A 14,463-nucleotide genomic window follows, 5' to 3' on the forward strand; every position below is an offset into this window, starting at 1 on the left:
GGCTCTTAGTGCTGGGGAGGCAGTGGAGGGGGGAAGGTGGTGACTGCAAAGGATACATCCATCAGAGCCACGATGCTGCGGCACTCATCCAAGGAGAACGTGTCCCCTGGAGGTCCTGAGCAGAAGAACAGAAAGGACTGAGAGGTCAGAGAGGGCCTGGTGTGGTCGTGGGGATGGGGCTGGGCCAGCAGGTCCTTACCTCTTATGAGTTCCCGGTTGAGAAGGCTCTGAAGCTGTGTAGCATCAATGTCCAGGCCCTGCTCCAAACGAGGAAGGGATGCAGGAATCACATCAGTGCCCAGGAACTGAGAGGCAATGCCTGCCTGACTGTGAAAGCACTGGGATTTCTGAGCACTTAAGTTCCCATCTCACCTTTGTCATGAAGCCTTTCCTTTTTCTTTTTGGCCACACAGCGCGACTTGTGAGATCTCAGTTACCTCACCAGGGATTGAACCCGTGCCCTCAGCAATGAAAGCATGGAATCCTAACCATCAGGGCTCCAGGGAACTCCCATGAAGCCTTTCCTGATTGCTCCAGGCCATAACTCCCTCCCTGAACATCTGCAGTGGTGATTACTCCTGACACCTGATACCCGGTGAGGGTCACCTTGCATTTCTCTCTGTATTTATTATTGGGCTGAAAGCAGTGTTTGCTTCCTCACCATCATACCAGGCACTTGGGAGCCCCTCAGGAGAAGTATTGTTGAATGAATCAATTCAGCCCTGCAGGTGTGTGTCCCCATCTGCTTCCAGAAAGATGGGAGTGAGAGAAAACATGGCTACTGTGTGTTTTGTGTGTGTGTGTGTGTGTGTGGTGAGGAGAGATACACATGCCAGGAATCCAGGCTAAGAGAAGATGCTCTAATTGAGCACATGACTTAGCATTCATCTTCCCAGCCACAGAAGCCAGAAAGAGAGACATCATGGTTCCCTTGGATAAAAAACAGGAAGCAACAGAGGTGGAGGGGAGAGAAGCTCTTCCTGGCTTCAACTCCTGAAGGTGTTAACTGCCTTCCCTTTTCTGTTGGGGACCCTGACCAGCTTTATGGGCAGCAGCTTCCATGATGATTTTATGGAGAAGCAGAGCTGTTCCCCATGCAGCCGTTTCTCATACCCAGCCTGATAAAAGCGAGGGCATAATGAGATATCACCACCCTGGGAAAGCTTGTCCACGGGAGAAGGAGCTGGCATGAGGGCTTCAGCAGTGCCTCTGAAGAGCACTATGAGGTCAGGGGGAAGGAGATTCCTCCTTGGGGGTCTTCTGGGAACCCACATTTCTGGGGAAGGAGGCCACCTGTCTGATACAGCAAGGGCCCAAGAACTGCCCACCTGTCTTCCCAAGGCCAGCTCGGTACATAAGGTCATCTATATGGCTTTCTGTTTCCCACACCGACATGATGACTAATGGTAACAGACCCATCGTGTGGAGCCCTTGGCAGCTGTTTTTCTCCTGACAAGTCAAGGATCTTTACAACGGCTTATTAAACCATTAAGAAAATCCCTTGTGCACATAGGTGGCTTGGCAGGAAGAAGGCTGGTGGTGCTTTCTGAAAGCTGGCCAGCTCCCAGGAGGAAGGGTGCCAATGCCAGTGGGAGGCGACAGAGCAGGACAAGGGAAGATTTCCAGGGGCATTGCCGACAGCTTGTTTAAAGATTTATACATCTCACCCCCCTGTAAGGAGCCCCTCCCTTTCAAAACTCTACACTACACCCCAGATGTCACCCAGCTGGGGCGTCCCATCTCCCCGGATCAGTTCTGGAGGCGTCCAGGGAGAGAGGCCGGTCATCTTCCTCTCTAGCCCGGTAAGGACCTGGGAGAGGTTTTCTTTCCTCTCACCTCTCCATCCCCATCCTAGGCAGGGCCCCTCACCGCCACACTGCTAAGTACAGTACCTGCTGAGCGTACTTGTAGAAAATGCTCTGCTGGGAGCCATTTCCTGGAAGACTTTTCTGGATGTAAGGAAGAAGAGCCAACATCAAATTTCTGGGAAAGGGAGTGCCCTGTCTGATACAGTGAAGGTCCCAAAACTTCCCACTTAGAAATCAGAGGCTTCATCCAGCAACTGGATCAAACCTTAGTGGGGAATGGGAAAATGGAAGTTTGTGGAAGGAAGATGAGGCGTGGGCTTCTCCCCTTGTCCCTGCCCCCTTGGAGCTGTCACCAGCCCGTTGTGGTGTCTCTGCGTTCACTGGTCAGTGGTGAGGCAGAAGGAAGGAGATAGAAGCTCTTGGGGTTGGGCCGTGACCCACTGAAGGCTGCCAACCAAGCCTTGCAGCACACCTACCTGCGGGGCTCTCAGGCTGAGACTGCCATCCAGGTTCCTAGAAAACCAGGGGACAGTGTGACAAGGATGACCAGCTCACTATTCAAAGGAGGCTCATGCTTACATACAGTGGGCGCCCCTGGAGGCATTGGGCATCTATTCCAAGGACACGCGTGGAGAGCCCTCAGCACAGCGGGCTGTGAAGTGGGCAGTCAGGAGACAGATGAACATCGTGACCTCATGTCCAGTCTTCAGGGCGGGCCTCCCCTGGCCTTCAAATCATTTAGTAAACTGTTCCTTTCACACCCAGATATAGGTGTTTAGTGACCCCCATTGCCAGGATGGCAAATAAGATTTGTCTTAGGTTCCAACTCTGAGTGGTGGCATAGTGACCGCACGGCAGGCTGGACTGAGAAAGCCTCATCTGCATTCAACTGTGAAGACTGCCATGACAGCAGTGATACCTGCCTCGGTGCCCCAGCAGCGGGTGTGCTGTTGATCCCAGTCTTGACTGCCGACTTGGCAGTGACCCCACATTCTGGCCACATTTCAGACAATTACCGTGCATGCCATGTACCAGCTTCCTGCGCGTTACGGACAACGTTGCTTATTCTTCAATGAGCCCCATCCTCGCCCACTTCCCTGTTTCTGCTCATGCTTTTTTCCTCCACCAGAGTCCCTTGGACTACAAGGAGATCAAACCAGTCAATCCTAAAGGAAATCAACCCTGAACATTCATTGGAAGGACTGATGCTAAATCTGAAGCTCCAATACTTTGGCCACCTGATGCAAAGAGCCAAATCATCAGAAAAGACTCTGATGCTGGGAAAGACTGAAGGCAGGAGAAGGGGATGACAGAGGATGAGATGGTTGGATGGCATCAACGACTCAATGGACGTGAGCAAGCTTTGGAAGATGGGGAAGTACAGGGAAGCCTGGTGTGCTGCAGTCCATGGGGTCGCAAAGAGTCAGACATGATCAAGAAACTGAACAACAACAGCACTGCCTTCCCTTTTGAAACACTGAGTTATGTTTTTTCTCAAGGACTAGCTCACATGCCATGTCCCCAAGAAGCCTTCCTCCGGCCTTCTTGCCAGAGATGGGTCCCTCCCTTGCAGTCTCCCATGTGACCCTGCCTTCCATCAAGCAACATCCCCACACTCTTTTTTGTCTGCTTATTGGTTCATGGACTCTTGGCATTGAGTTTCTCCAGAGTGAGGGCCGTGTTGTGTCCCCCACTGACACAGTGCATTGCTGCACAGAATGATGTGATGTGTTTTTATAAAATTAAGTAGGATAAAAACGTTTAGAATCCCAGAAGTTCTGTACCTGTCACTGTCTGGCATCTTCAGGAAGATTCGGAGCAAGAACTCAATAGCTTCTCTGCCCTCGGAGACGACCACCACGTAGGTCCCAGGGCTCAGACTGAAGCACTCTGTGAGGTTGCATGTGGTTTCAGACACAATGCCCTTCTCAGCAATTCTGAATTTGGAGAAGAAGGTGGATGGCAATCTCTCTTGGAAGTGCTGGAACTGGAGGAGATGGGATGTTGGTGAGAAACCCCCTATGTCTATGGGCCCCAGCCACTGGGAGAGACCCCCACCTCCCAGGCCCCTCTCTATCCCTTAGAACAGCCCTACAGGCCCTGAAAAGGAAGAGACAGTGCTTACCTGAAGTCTCAAAATGCAATAGAGTTCAGACTGTTATTTAATATAGATGCTAACACTGCAATGAATGCGAGGAAATATGACATATGGTTTTACCTCATTAAATCTTACAGCATCCTGGGCTTCCGGGTTTATCGCTCTGCTTATATATAAAGATGAATCCCATGAAAACTAGCGAGATTCTTCTAGTACTAGATTACCTTTGGAGTCCCTAAAGTCCCTTCTCCCTGGGCTCTTTTGCAAAGCACTCTTGGACCCCTGTAGCACTGTGCAGCTGGGGGCCTTTCACTCCCTCCATCTGGTCCTTCCAGTGAAGTCCTGAAATGCCTGCTCACTGGAGAATAATAGGCCCTGATCATTTTCCTTTTATTTCAATATTTGCTTAGAGACAAAACAATAAATATAATGCAGTTCCTATTACCGGATGTCACATACATATTACATAATAAAAACCCCTTACTAAATAAATTTTCCCCAATACGGTTGAGATTGGGATTCCATTTAGAATGATCACGCAGCGTGAAATGACTGCTTGTGAGCTCTGCCTTGGGGGGAAACAGGGAGATGGGAGAGGTTCTCTGCAGTGGTTGGGGACCAGGCTGGGCTGCACGAGGAGACCAGCAGACCTGCTGTGAGCAGCAGGGAGCTGGGCTGTCTCCACAGTGGTTCTGCTGACAGCAGCAGCAGCCCCAGTAGGTTTGGAGCCTACCTCGCTTGGGCCTTTCTGGCAAAAGCAGTGATGAGATCAGTTCTCCAGAGAGTCAGCACTGTTCTGTGTGTGTGTGTATATATGTGTGTGCGTGCATGTGCACATGGGGAGGCAGTGTGTACAGAGGTGTGTGGGCTTTGAGCCTCCTACAATCACAAGACCTGACTCTGTAATTCCAGGGAAGGGGATCATGCCTTTTCTTCAATCAAGTCCTCATCTCAAACTCCAGCTCTGAGAACTAGAACCCTGACTCGTTTCTTGCACTTGAGTGCTGCCCTTGAAGTCCTTCCAGAAGTTCTAATTTCATGACTGGTATGCTGAGAACCAGAGTCAGACCCTAAATGCAGCTCTGTGGCTGTGCCGCCACTGTGACAGACAGGACTTTCTGTCTGCAGTCTGCCTGGGCTTCTGTGTGTCCCCTGCTCAGAGACCCTTGTCCCAGCCTCTGTCTCCCTGTCGGGGCACCTCTGGGAGGTCTGGAGGAGGGTCTCTGGACCTGCCAGCAGGCTGCAGTCACTACTCATTGACTGCGGCTCCATCCTGCTCCATCCCTTCTCCCTTCCATCCTCAGTCCCGGTCACATGCACCTCCCTTTGGCAATAACAGCGCCACAGAGCTCACATCTATTTAAGTGGTCTGAGTGCCTGTGACAGGTTTACCAAACTCTGTCTTTCCTTCTCCATCCTTACCCATATTTTGGTCACCTTTCATCCATGCCAAGCCAGAATATTTACTGGGGTGGGGGGTTAGGGATAGTAGTGGTGGCAGCAGCTAGTAGGAGGGTGGTGGCGGTGATGTGGTTGTAAGAAGGGTTGGAGGACATGCCTTGAGCCTGCATTTGCATTGCATGCATCCTAGTTGTGGTGGGTATGGGGGCTGAAAAAGAATACAGGAGGCTAAAGATACCCATTAGTCCTGTCTCTCGTCTTAGAAGGAATCAGAAGCATCTATCTTATCTATCAGGGGCCAAATGTTGAGGATGGTTTCATGGTTGCAGCCTCTCTGGGACGTCAAGCCAGAGAACAACCCAAGGAATCCAGCTTTAGACGAGCACAGCTGAAATATTTCTTGCGTTGTTGACCTGTTTGGAAGTTCTAAGCTTGTGTCTGTTGCAGGACATAGCAAGACTGAACTGGCAGCCACCGAACAGCGAGAGACACATGGAGGTCAAGGGCATTGGAAGAGGCATAGCAATAACGACAGATGGCAGTGGGGCGGTGGCCATACCTGATAGTCGACCTGTGGGAAGAGAAGAAAGGCAGGTTCAGGAACCCAAACAAAAACCCAAAGGTGAGTAAATCCAAGCAGCCTAGCCCAGGGCCCTGTGTTCCTTTTTCTTGCACATTCAGCCTGTTCCCTGGAATACCCAGTGTGTTAACGGGGACCATCACTCATTCCCCATGTGAAGCTGCAAGAAAGGAAAGCCAGCTGCTTGTAGACACCTGAAGGGGAAGGAAATCAAGGGTGGGGGAGGTGTTTGAGGAGAGAAGAGTCTCCCTTTATCATCTCAGCTTGGTTACTCTTCACAGCAATGATGATAAAATTGAGAGGAAAAGCTAAATGGTGATGGAGACTGGAGGGAAGACAAAGCCTGGATCAAGTTTAAATTCTCCAGCTCTGGAGCTCCAATGAGAAGGAAACTTGTTCTGTCAGATTGCTGTAAAGCATGATGGGAGTTTGTTCTAATGTCCCTCACCCCACTGTACCCCAGTGTTTGTAGGGATGTATGTGTGTGTCTGAATGGAGAAATGTGTATGTTCCAGTGTGCCCATGTTGTAGAAGGAAGCACTGAAGATGGAGTTCCATTTTTAAGCCACTTCAGGGTTTACAAAGTACTTCCATGTAAAGTATTGGATTGTCACAGTAATCCCAAGCAGAAGGTAGGCTCTTTATTCTATGTGTGGAAACTGAGGTTTTGCAGTCTCAGTAGCAGAGGTGAAAATAGAGAAAGAGCTATGTTGCTTCCTTTTCAATTAATACCCACCACCTCCAGGCACTGTATTTCATGTTGGCATGTGTTTCAGTTCTATTCTACTGCTGATCCTCAGCTCCACTTAGGTGTACAGACCATTTGACTTGCCTTCTTCAGACGTCTCTGGAGCTCAGGGGTGAGCTGGAAGGGAGGTGGAAAGTCCCAGCCTCGGGGAGGATGAAGCTTGTCAACCCTTCCCTTTTTCCTTTTGGTCTTCTCCCTGCCTATTTGCATATCGCCCATGTTTGGTTTGATACAAGGCAGAGCCATGCTCCCATAGCGATTGGAGGGTCACAAGCCCATGCCAAGGTGGCTGCCCTGTACCCACAACACCACTGGAGCCCTGGAGACTTCAAAGCCTAGTTGCTGGCATTAACATAGCTTACTTCTCAGAAGAACTGTGGAAGGACCCCACAAGTGTCTCTTGAGTTGTCAAGGTCTGGACTGCTCTTTGGTGTTTAGAACCCTCTCAATCAGGATCCTACAAGATCCAATGGGATCTCCAGGAAGCCTGAGGAGCTCACAGGTCTACACATGTTGTTGTTTAGTCACCAAGTCCTGTCTGACTCTTTTTTGACCCCATGGGCTGTAGCCCACCAGGCTCCTCTGTCCATGGGATTTCCCAGCCAAGAATACTGGAGTGAGTTGCCACTTCCTTCTCCAGGGGATCTTCCCAACCCAGGGATCAAACCATGTCTCCTGCATTGGCAGGCAGATTCTTGACCACTGAGCCACCTGGGAAGCTGAGGTCTACATGACACTTCAGCAAGGTGGGCAGATGAGATATAAGGCAGCTCTAGTTGAAAAGTAGACAAACGGGCTTGGCAACAGTTAGAAAACAGATATGATTACAATCTTGCTCCTGAACCATAAAGACTTTGGGCAAATCAGTAAACACAAGGCTGCTACATTGTCCGGCTCTGGGGCAACCTAGAATCATAGATGACAATACAAAGTGCACACCCAACTTCTGTGCACTAGGGGCAGCCCCTATGTCCTCTCTGGACTTCTCTCATTAGGAAACAGAAGAGTAGGCTGAAATATTTTTAGTAGTCCTGTCTGGTCCTGAACTGTAAGTCTGACTGGGTATACCAGATGCCTCATTCCTTCCCAGCCTTTCCCAACTCCTTTTGCTTTGTTTTTCTGAGGTGGAGAGCTGGGGGACTTTGAAGTTGAGGGTCCCCTTAGGGGGCACCTGAATAAGTTGGGATCCTTGGCCAAACACAGTGGAAACTAATCTAGGGTGGAGTGAGCAAAAAGTCATTTATGGAAAGGAAAGTCACAGAGTCAATGGGAAATCTAAGGAATGCAGCTTGGAAGGTGGGCAGGAATGAAAAGAGGTGGCTACACAGCTGGACACCACCACCGGATCTGACTGCATTGCTGCTCGTGGGCCCAAAGATTTGCTGCAAAGAATCCCTTGGCTGACCCCACAACCTTCAGTTACTTTCTCAAGACTCAAGCCCTAGAGTGACCAAGAACATCTGATCAGACAAGCCTGGCCCAACAGTCTACTGTTGTAGACTGTTTGTATCCAAGGGCTGGGAGAGGCAATATCTGACCTCTTTGCTGCAGTGGGAGACCAGGCCTTCCCTAGTCCCTGCCCACATGGAAAGGGTTCATATGTGCCCAGTGATGATGAAAAGGACAACTGTCCACTACAGCATCCAAAGATGTTCTTTTGATAATCTCTGCTGGTTTGAGGCGCCTCAAAATTATGGTCTTTTCCATTGATTTCATGCAACTAGAAGTGGAAATGTGCTCAGAGAGAGCAGGATTCAAAGGGTTCTCCACATTCTAGAACCAGAAGCATTGTTTTTCTCTGAGCCATGAGCATCACCAGAAAGGCACATGCCTAAGTCCTGCTGAGAGCTTTGGTCCTGGGGCCACAAGTTCTGGTCTCAGGCATACCCCTGTCACCATCTTGCTGCACCTTGGGCAGGACATTCATTCTCCCTGACCTGTGACTTCCACATTTATAAAAGCAGGTGTACTAGGGTTTTTGAGACAATGAATGTGAACACGCTTGGAACTCTGAAGTTCTCTATCAGCAAGGCCTTCCTATTAGAGTGAACCAGTACACAAGACTGTTTCAGGACCCAGGAGTTCTGCCTGTCCATGAGGGGGCTGAAGCCCTAGATGTGAATATTGCCTTAGTCTCGGGTAACATTCCTGGGCTCCATCCTAAAGATGACATAATCAGAGCTCCAGTCATACAGATGATGGGTGTACCGAAGGCCTGAGAGATATCTGGTACCCAGTTCCCAGTTCTGCCATTAACTCTGACCATGTCACTTCACCTCTAACATGGGGACAGAGGATCCCAGCATTGGATGTTTGTGCACTTAGTTATCCATGTTTGTGCAGAGAGGCTGCAGGGTGTATGCTTTGAGCACCCTTCACTCGATCTTTGGGATGCATTAAATTATTTGGATCAAGGGTGTCAGAGCAGGTGAGTATGAGTAGGCGAGGGGAGGAGATGACCCCTTCAGAGCCGAAGGGCTGGCTGGGAGAGCCATGAGCGGGGAGGGGAGGGGAGGCTGGATAGAGAGGAAGCCCTGGCCTTGGATGAGTGGCCAAGCAGATGCTTGTAAGCCAACCATGGAACTTTCACCAGACTTTAGTTTCAGCGTGAGAGAAAAATGTACCTCCCAGATGTATACCCAGGACTGTTTTTTTTCCCTTAAATCCCTCACAGAGTGTAACCAATGATCCCCAAACATTTCTGGGTATACGCAATCTCCAGAGAGCTCACTACAATGCAGACCTTCAGGCTCTGTCCAGGGGGACTGACTGGGATCAGCAGGTTGGAGGGTGGTCCTGGGAATATGCACTGTTGCAACAGCTGCCCTTGGTCCAGATTACTTTTTGAGCTCTAATACTTTACAAGCATTAGAGCCAGCAGCATATCAGGAAATTGTGACAAGTGACAAGGACAGGAGGTGTGTCCCATTGTACTCTTCTCTCTGTCTCAGGTTTTCCTGCGAATTTATAGACTTGAATCAGGTGAACTCAATTGCCCTTTTGGTTTTATCTCTGAGTCTGTTGCCGAGTGAAATTTCCCAGGCTAGTCAGTTGCTTTCTCCACCCCAGGTGTATGGAAATGTCCCCAAACGGCAAGCCCTGAAGCATACTGCCTTACCTTGAACACCTCGTACTTCAGTGGAAATGTTCTGTCTTTTGCCTTTAAATTCTGTGGCCCAATGTTGAAGGACATGATGACATTGTTGTTTTCTGTGCTGTCTGGCACAGAGAAGATGTATTGCATGTCCCTCTGGTATCCTGCATGAAAAACAGCAGTGATTGGACCTCAGCTTGTCCCTGGGGTTCTGGGATGGGACCACGACCACTTTAGAGAGCCAAGCCCAGTTCAGTGGGTTGTGGAAGAAACTCTGGATTTGAAGACCTAAGACCAGGGTTCCAGTCCCCATAGTTACTAGTTGTGGCACAAGCTGCTTTATTTTGTGAGCCTTAGTCTCTTCTTAAAAACAAGGAGGGAAAGTGTAGTTCCTATATGGTGAAAATGTTTCTTACACTGTAAAATGGAGGGCTATTTTTATAAAGGGCCTCCCTGGTGGCTCCATGGTAAAGAATTCACCTGCCAATGCAGGAGATGTGGGTTCGATCCTTGGGTTTGGGAAGATCCCCTGGAGAAGGAAATGGCAATCTACTCCAGTATTCTTGGTTAGGAAATCATGGACAGAGAAGCCAGGTGGGCTATTGTCCGTGGGGTCGCAAAGAGTCAGACGTGACTTAGTGACTAAACATAAACAATTTTTGTAATAAGTGGAATTTCAGAGGCCTCAGGTATACATGAGCTTATGCACTGGTGACAACCGTGGAGCCATGAAATGAGGTCAAACCCCCAAGCACACATGGAGACAGAGGAAGAGAGGCTGAGAAATGTCAGTTCATAGAACACTGCCACCCAAGTGTCCGCACGAAAGCCAGAGGGAGACCACTAATGCGAAGCCATTAGATTCAAATGCATGGGAGATAACATATGAAAAATGAATGAAGATAAATCAAGATAGAGATGAATTAGTAAACATCAGAAGGTTAAAGCACAATTGAGAAGCTCTGAAAGGGAAAGAGGGAGACATACATGACCATCACAGTCGTCAGTTTTTTTTGTGAGGATCAAAGGAGATGATACATTCAAGTGCACTCAGCAGCACATAGCAGGTGCTGTTGGCTGCCTCTCTGCCCTCTCTCCCTTGTAAGGAATTACTAAACATGGCGCCAATGTATAATTCTGGTTAGTTCCTCGACCTGCACTATATCTAGGGAAGAGGGCTTTAGCCCCACAGTTGGGTAGGTGGAGCTCAGCAGTCAATCTGCTGCCCAAGAGTGACTCAGCGACTTCTCAGAATCTGCCCATGGCCTCCTGGTGACTAGCTTCTCTGACCAGCAGAGTGAAAAGACTGGGGGAGGGTGGGTGGTGAGACCATTCAAACACACCATTCTTGGCAGGCTGGTGCCAAGGAGAGGGAATGCGCATGTTGGGTGCAAACACACACACACACACACAAATACATTGTTTGCATAGCCTTTCCTATCCAGGGTGTGTAAGCACACTCAGGTTCATCTTCAGAGGGTGATATTTCACTCATCCATGTCACAAATGGGGAGCCGAGGAGCAGTGAGAGTATGTCACTCACTCCCTTAAAATCTCATCAATAAAATTCATCTTCCGGGAGCCTAAGACAGGCTCTGAGGCTCCCACCTCTGGGACCTCAGTACGGTGCTGCAGGCTGCAGGTACCAATCAACATCAACCAACAGGGGCAGGAGTATGCTCCCTGGTGCCTGGATGGGGCTTTGTGGCTTCCAGGGGCAGACAGAGATGACTAATTCCACTGGAACAGTTAGGGAGACTGAGGACAGAGAGACCAGAGCCACAAGGCTAAAATGTGGCAAAGACAATGGTTGAACCCAGACCCTGACACATGTCCAGTGTTCTTCTCACAGCCCTCTCAAAGTCCTGGATAATCACTGAAGTGCAATGGGCCCGTTCTAGTCCTGGGAGGTGGTAGAGGTTAGCAGAAGGGCTGTGGGAAAGCAAGAAGCCAGGGGAGACACATCTGAGAGCCTCCCACCCACCCCCTCCAGCAATCATTTCTCCTGGAAAAACACAGTTGTCCCTTTGGGCTGACAAAGCCCTCCCCTTCTTTAGGCTGATGGTCTAGAATCAAGGGCCACTGAGAGCTTAAGAGAACCTGGTAGAATAATTACTGTCATAGCTACCTTCAGTGTTTCCTGGAATTAAGTGATCCTTAAACATCATTTGGGACCATCTTTCATGGAGCGTACTTCCATGGTCCAGGCTGATTGGAACTTGGTTACATATAAACAGGCCGAAGAAGTTATCTCGGAAATCTTGACATGACATCCTGTTATAAACAGAGACACATCGCTTTAGTGACCACTGGTTTGTCCCTTGGGTGGAGGTTCCCATAACTTTACTGTCCCTTCGCCTGTCAACTACAGTATCCATTGACTTACCACTATCCTACCCAAAGACCAGAGCCCCATTCTGGTTCATTTGTGGGCAAATGCCCTTCTGATTTCTCCAGTGGCTGGGAGGACAAGTGAAAGTGAAAGTCACTCAGTCATGTCCAACTCTTTGCAACCCCATGGAATAGTCCATGGAATTCTCCAGAGAATACTGGAGTAGGTAGCTGCTCCCTTCTCCAGGGGATCTTCCCAACCCAGGGATCCAACCCAGGTCTCCTACATTGCAGGCGGATTCTTTACCAGCTGAGCCACCAGGGAAGCGCAAGGACACAGCCAAATTATGGGGAGGACAAGGACACAATCAAATTATGGGTTCTGCAGGCCCCTTTCCTGGCCAGCAAGATGACTGTCAGTCTCTTTCTGTCCTGGGTCCTACACACTGCTAATAAAATCACCTTTCCGTAGGCCCTTTGCCAAATGCACTATTGAAGTCTCGTGCATGTGTGTGCTCAATCTCTCCACTGTGTCCAACTCTTTGTGACCCCATGGACTGTAGCTCGCCAGGCTCCTCTGTCCATGGGATTTTCCAGGCAAGAATACCAGAATGGGTTGTCATTTCCTTCTTCAGGGGATCTTCCTGATGAAGGGATGGAACCCACATCTCCTGTGTCTCCTGCATCACTGGTGGATTCTTTACCACTGAGCCATCTGGGAAGCCCTTATCAGAATACAATGGATTCAACACCTAAAATCACGCCTGTGATTAAAGTTGCAAGACTGGAAATATTTTTCCTTCTCATTTATATTTGTCCCTCTGATTCTCAATTACTTAGACCTAGTCTCTTTTTCACACATGCTAAATTTTATTTAAATATGTCACTGAATAAACTAGACAACTCACCAGAGAAATGTCCATCTTATCCTTTAAAATGTGAGCGTAGGGCTGAGGATGTTTTTTAAATTTTTTAAAATAAAAAAAATTTTTTTTAGTGTATTAAGGTATAACTTATTAACAATTTTTCAATAGTTTCAGGTGGACAGCAAAGGGACTCAGCCATATATATACATGTATCCATTCTCCCCCAGCTCCCTTCCAACACCCAGCCTGCCACATAACACCGAGCAGAGTTCCGTGTGCTATGTACAGTAGGTCTTTGTTAGTTGTCCATTTTGAATACAGAAATGTGTACATGACCTTCTCAAACTTCCTAACTATCCCTTGCCCCTGGCAACCATAAAGTTCATTCTCTAAGTCTGTGAGTCTCTTTCTGTTTTGTAAGTTCACTGTATCATTTCTTTTTAGATTCCACATATAAGGGATGTCATATATTTCTCCTTCTCTCACTGAACTTCAGTCAGTATGACACTTCTCCAGGTCCATCCATGTTTCTGCAAATGGCATTATTTCATTCTTTTTAATGGCTGAGTCATATTCCATTGTATATATGTACCACATCTTCTTTATCTGAGGATGTTTTAAAGCATCTAGTCTTACATAGCTGCTGAGTGATGACACTGACATCTTACTCAGAACTCTAGAGAGAGGGCTGGGAGGTTAACCTCAAGTTGCTCTTTTACGATTCATGCCAGGAAAGACTGTGGCACTCCAGGGTTCCAAAAAGATGGCAAAAAACTTACATGCCTGATAACCATGCATCCTGGTTGCCAGGAAACTGCTGATTTCAAAGCTTTAGTGCCAATATTCCTTTTCACCATTAACATCTGTTGCAAGTTCTAATATTTCAGAGCTGAAAGGCCTTTCATGCAAAGAGAGAACACACAATATCCTTTTCAAAGCTTTGGTGTCTTGATGGAGAAAATAAGCTCCTTCTATATAGGTCTCTGCAAAGCTAATCCCCATTCTCACAAAAATTTAAGGAAAGGGTGGGGATTGAGGGTTTGGGCAACAGTTAAAGATTTAAAATATAATAATAAAAAAAAAAGTACCAAATAATAAAATAAAGTACCAAAACTCGCCATTGTCCTTATCCTCATACAGCTGGCTTTTCCGTTGGTCATGGGTTTCCTGCCACTCCGGAGACCTGGGCATGGAGAGACAGATCATGGGATGAGATCTCCTAGGATGTTTCATTTCAACCACACGTGCCCAGACAGGGGCCCTTTGCACAGGCCTCCAGAAGTTTCCAGGTGTGAATGGACAGTGTCACTCTACCTGATGATTCTTTCTATGCTGATAGCTTCTACACTGTCCTCAGCCTTATCCTCTTTCCTGAGCTTTAGAAGGATACGTGCTATGCTGCATCCCTTGTCTCCACCAGAGCCCCACCATGACCTTGAAATCAATCTATTCCAAACCGCACTCACCCTCTGCCTTCTCCTATTGCCCGAGTAAGAACATGAAGGGTTATTCTCTCTTGTACCCGCCACGTCCAAGC

General features: G+C 48.4%; 1 protein-coding gene across 1 annotated transcript in view; it reads right to left on the reverse strand.

Annotated features, from left to right (window-relative positions):
• CAPN13 (calpain 13) overlaps positions 1–14,463 on the reverse strand; it is a 77,775-nt gene that overhangs the window by 31,124 nt on the left and 32,188 nt on the right. The window contains exons 8-15 of the mRNA XM_081590466.1: positions 14,035–14,109; positions 11,858–12,003; positions 9,754–9,893; positions 5,867–5,878; positions 3,593–3,795; positions 1,893–1,983; positions 200–257; positions 57–115 (exon numbers count right to left, since the gene is read on the reverse strand). Coding sequence (XP_081446592.1) covers positions 57–115; positions 200–257; positions 1,893–1,983; positions 3,593–3,795; positions 5,867–5,878; positions 9,754–9,893; positions 11,858–12,003; positions 14,035–14,109 — 784 coding nt within the window. The remainder of the gene's footprint in view (positions 1–56; positions 116–199; positions 258–1,892; positions 1,984–3,592; positions 3,796–5,866; positions 5,879–9,753; positions 9,894–11,857; positions 12,004–14,034; positions 14,110–14,463) is intronic.

Source organism: Giraffa tippelskirchi, chromosome 4 (assembly GCF_054371585.1).
Source record: "Giraffa tippelskirchi isolate mGirTip1 chromosome 4, T2T-mGirTip1v1.2.pri, whole genome shotgun sequence".
NCBI classification, from domain to species: domain Eukaryota; kingdom Metazoa; phylum Chordata; class Mammalia; order Artiodactyla; family Giraffidae; genus Giraffa; species Giraffa tippelskirchi.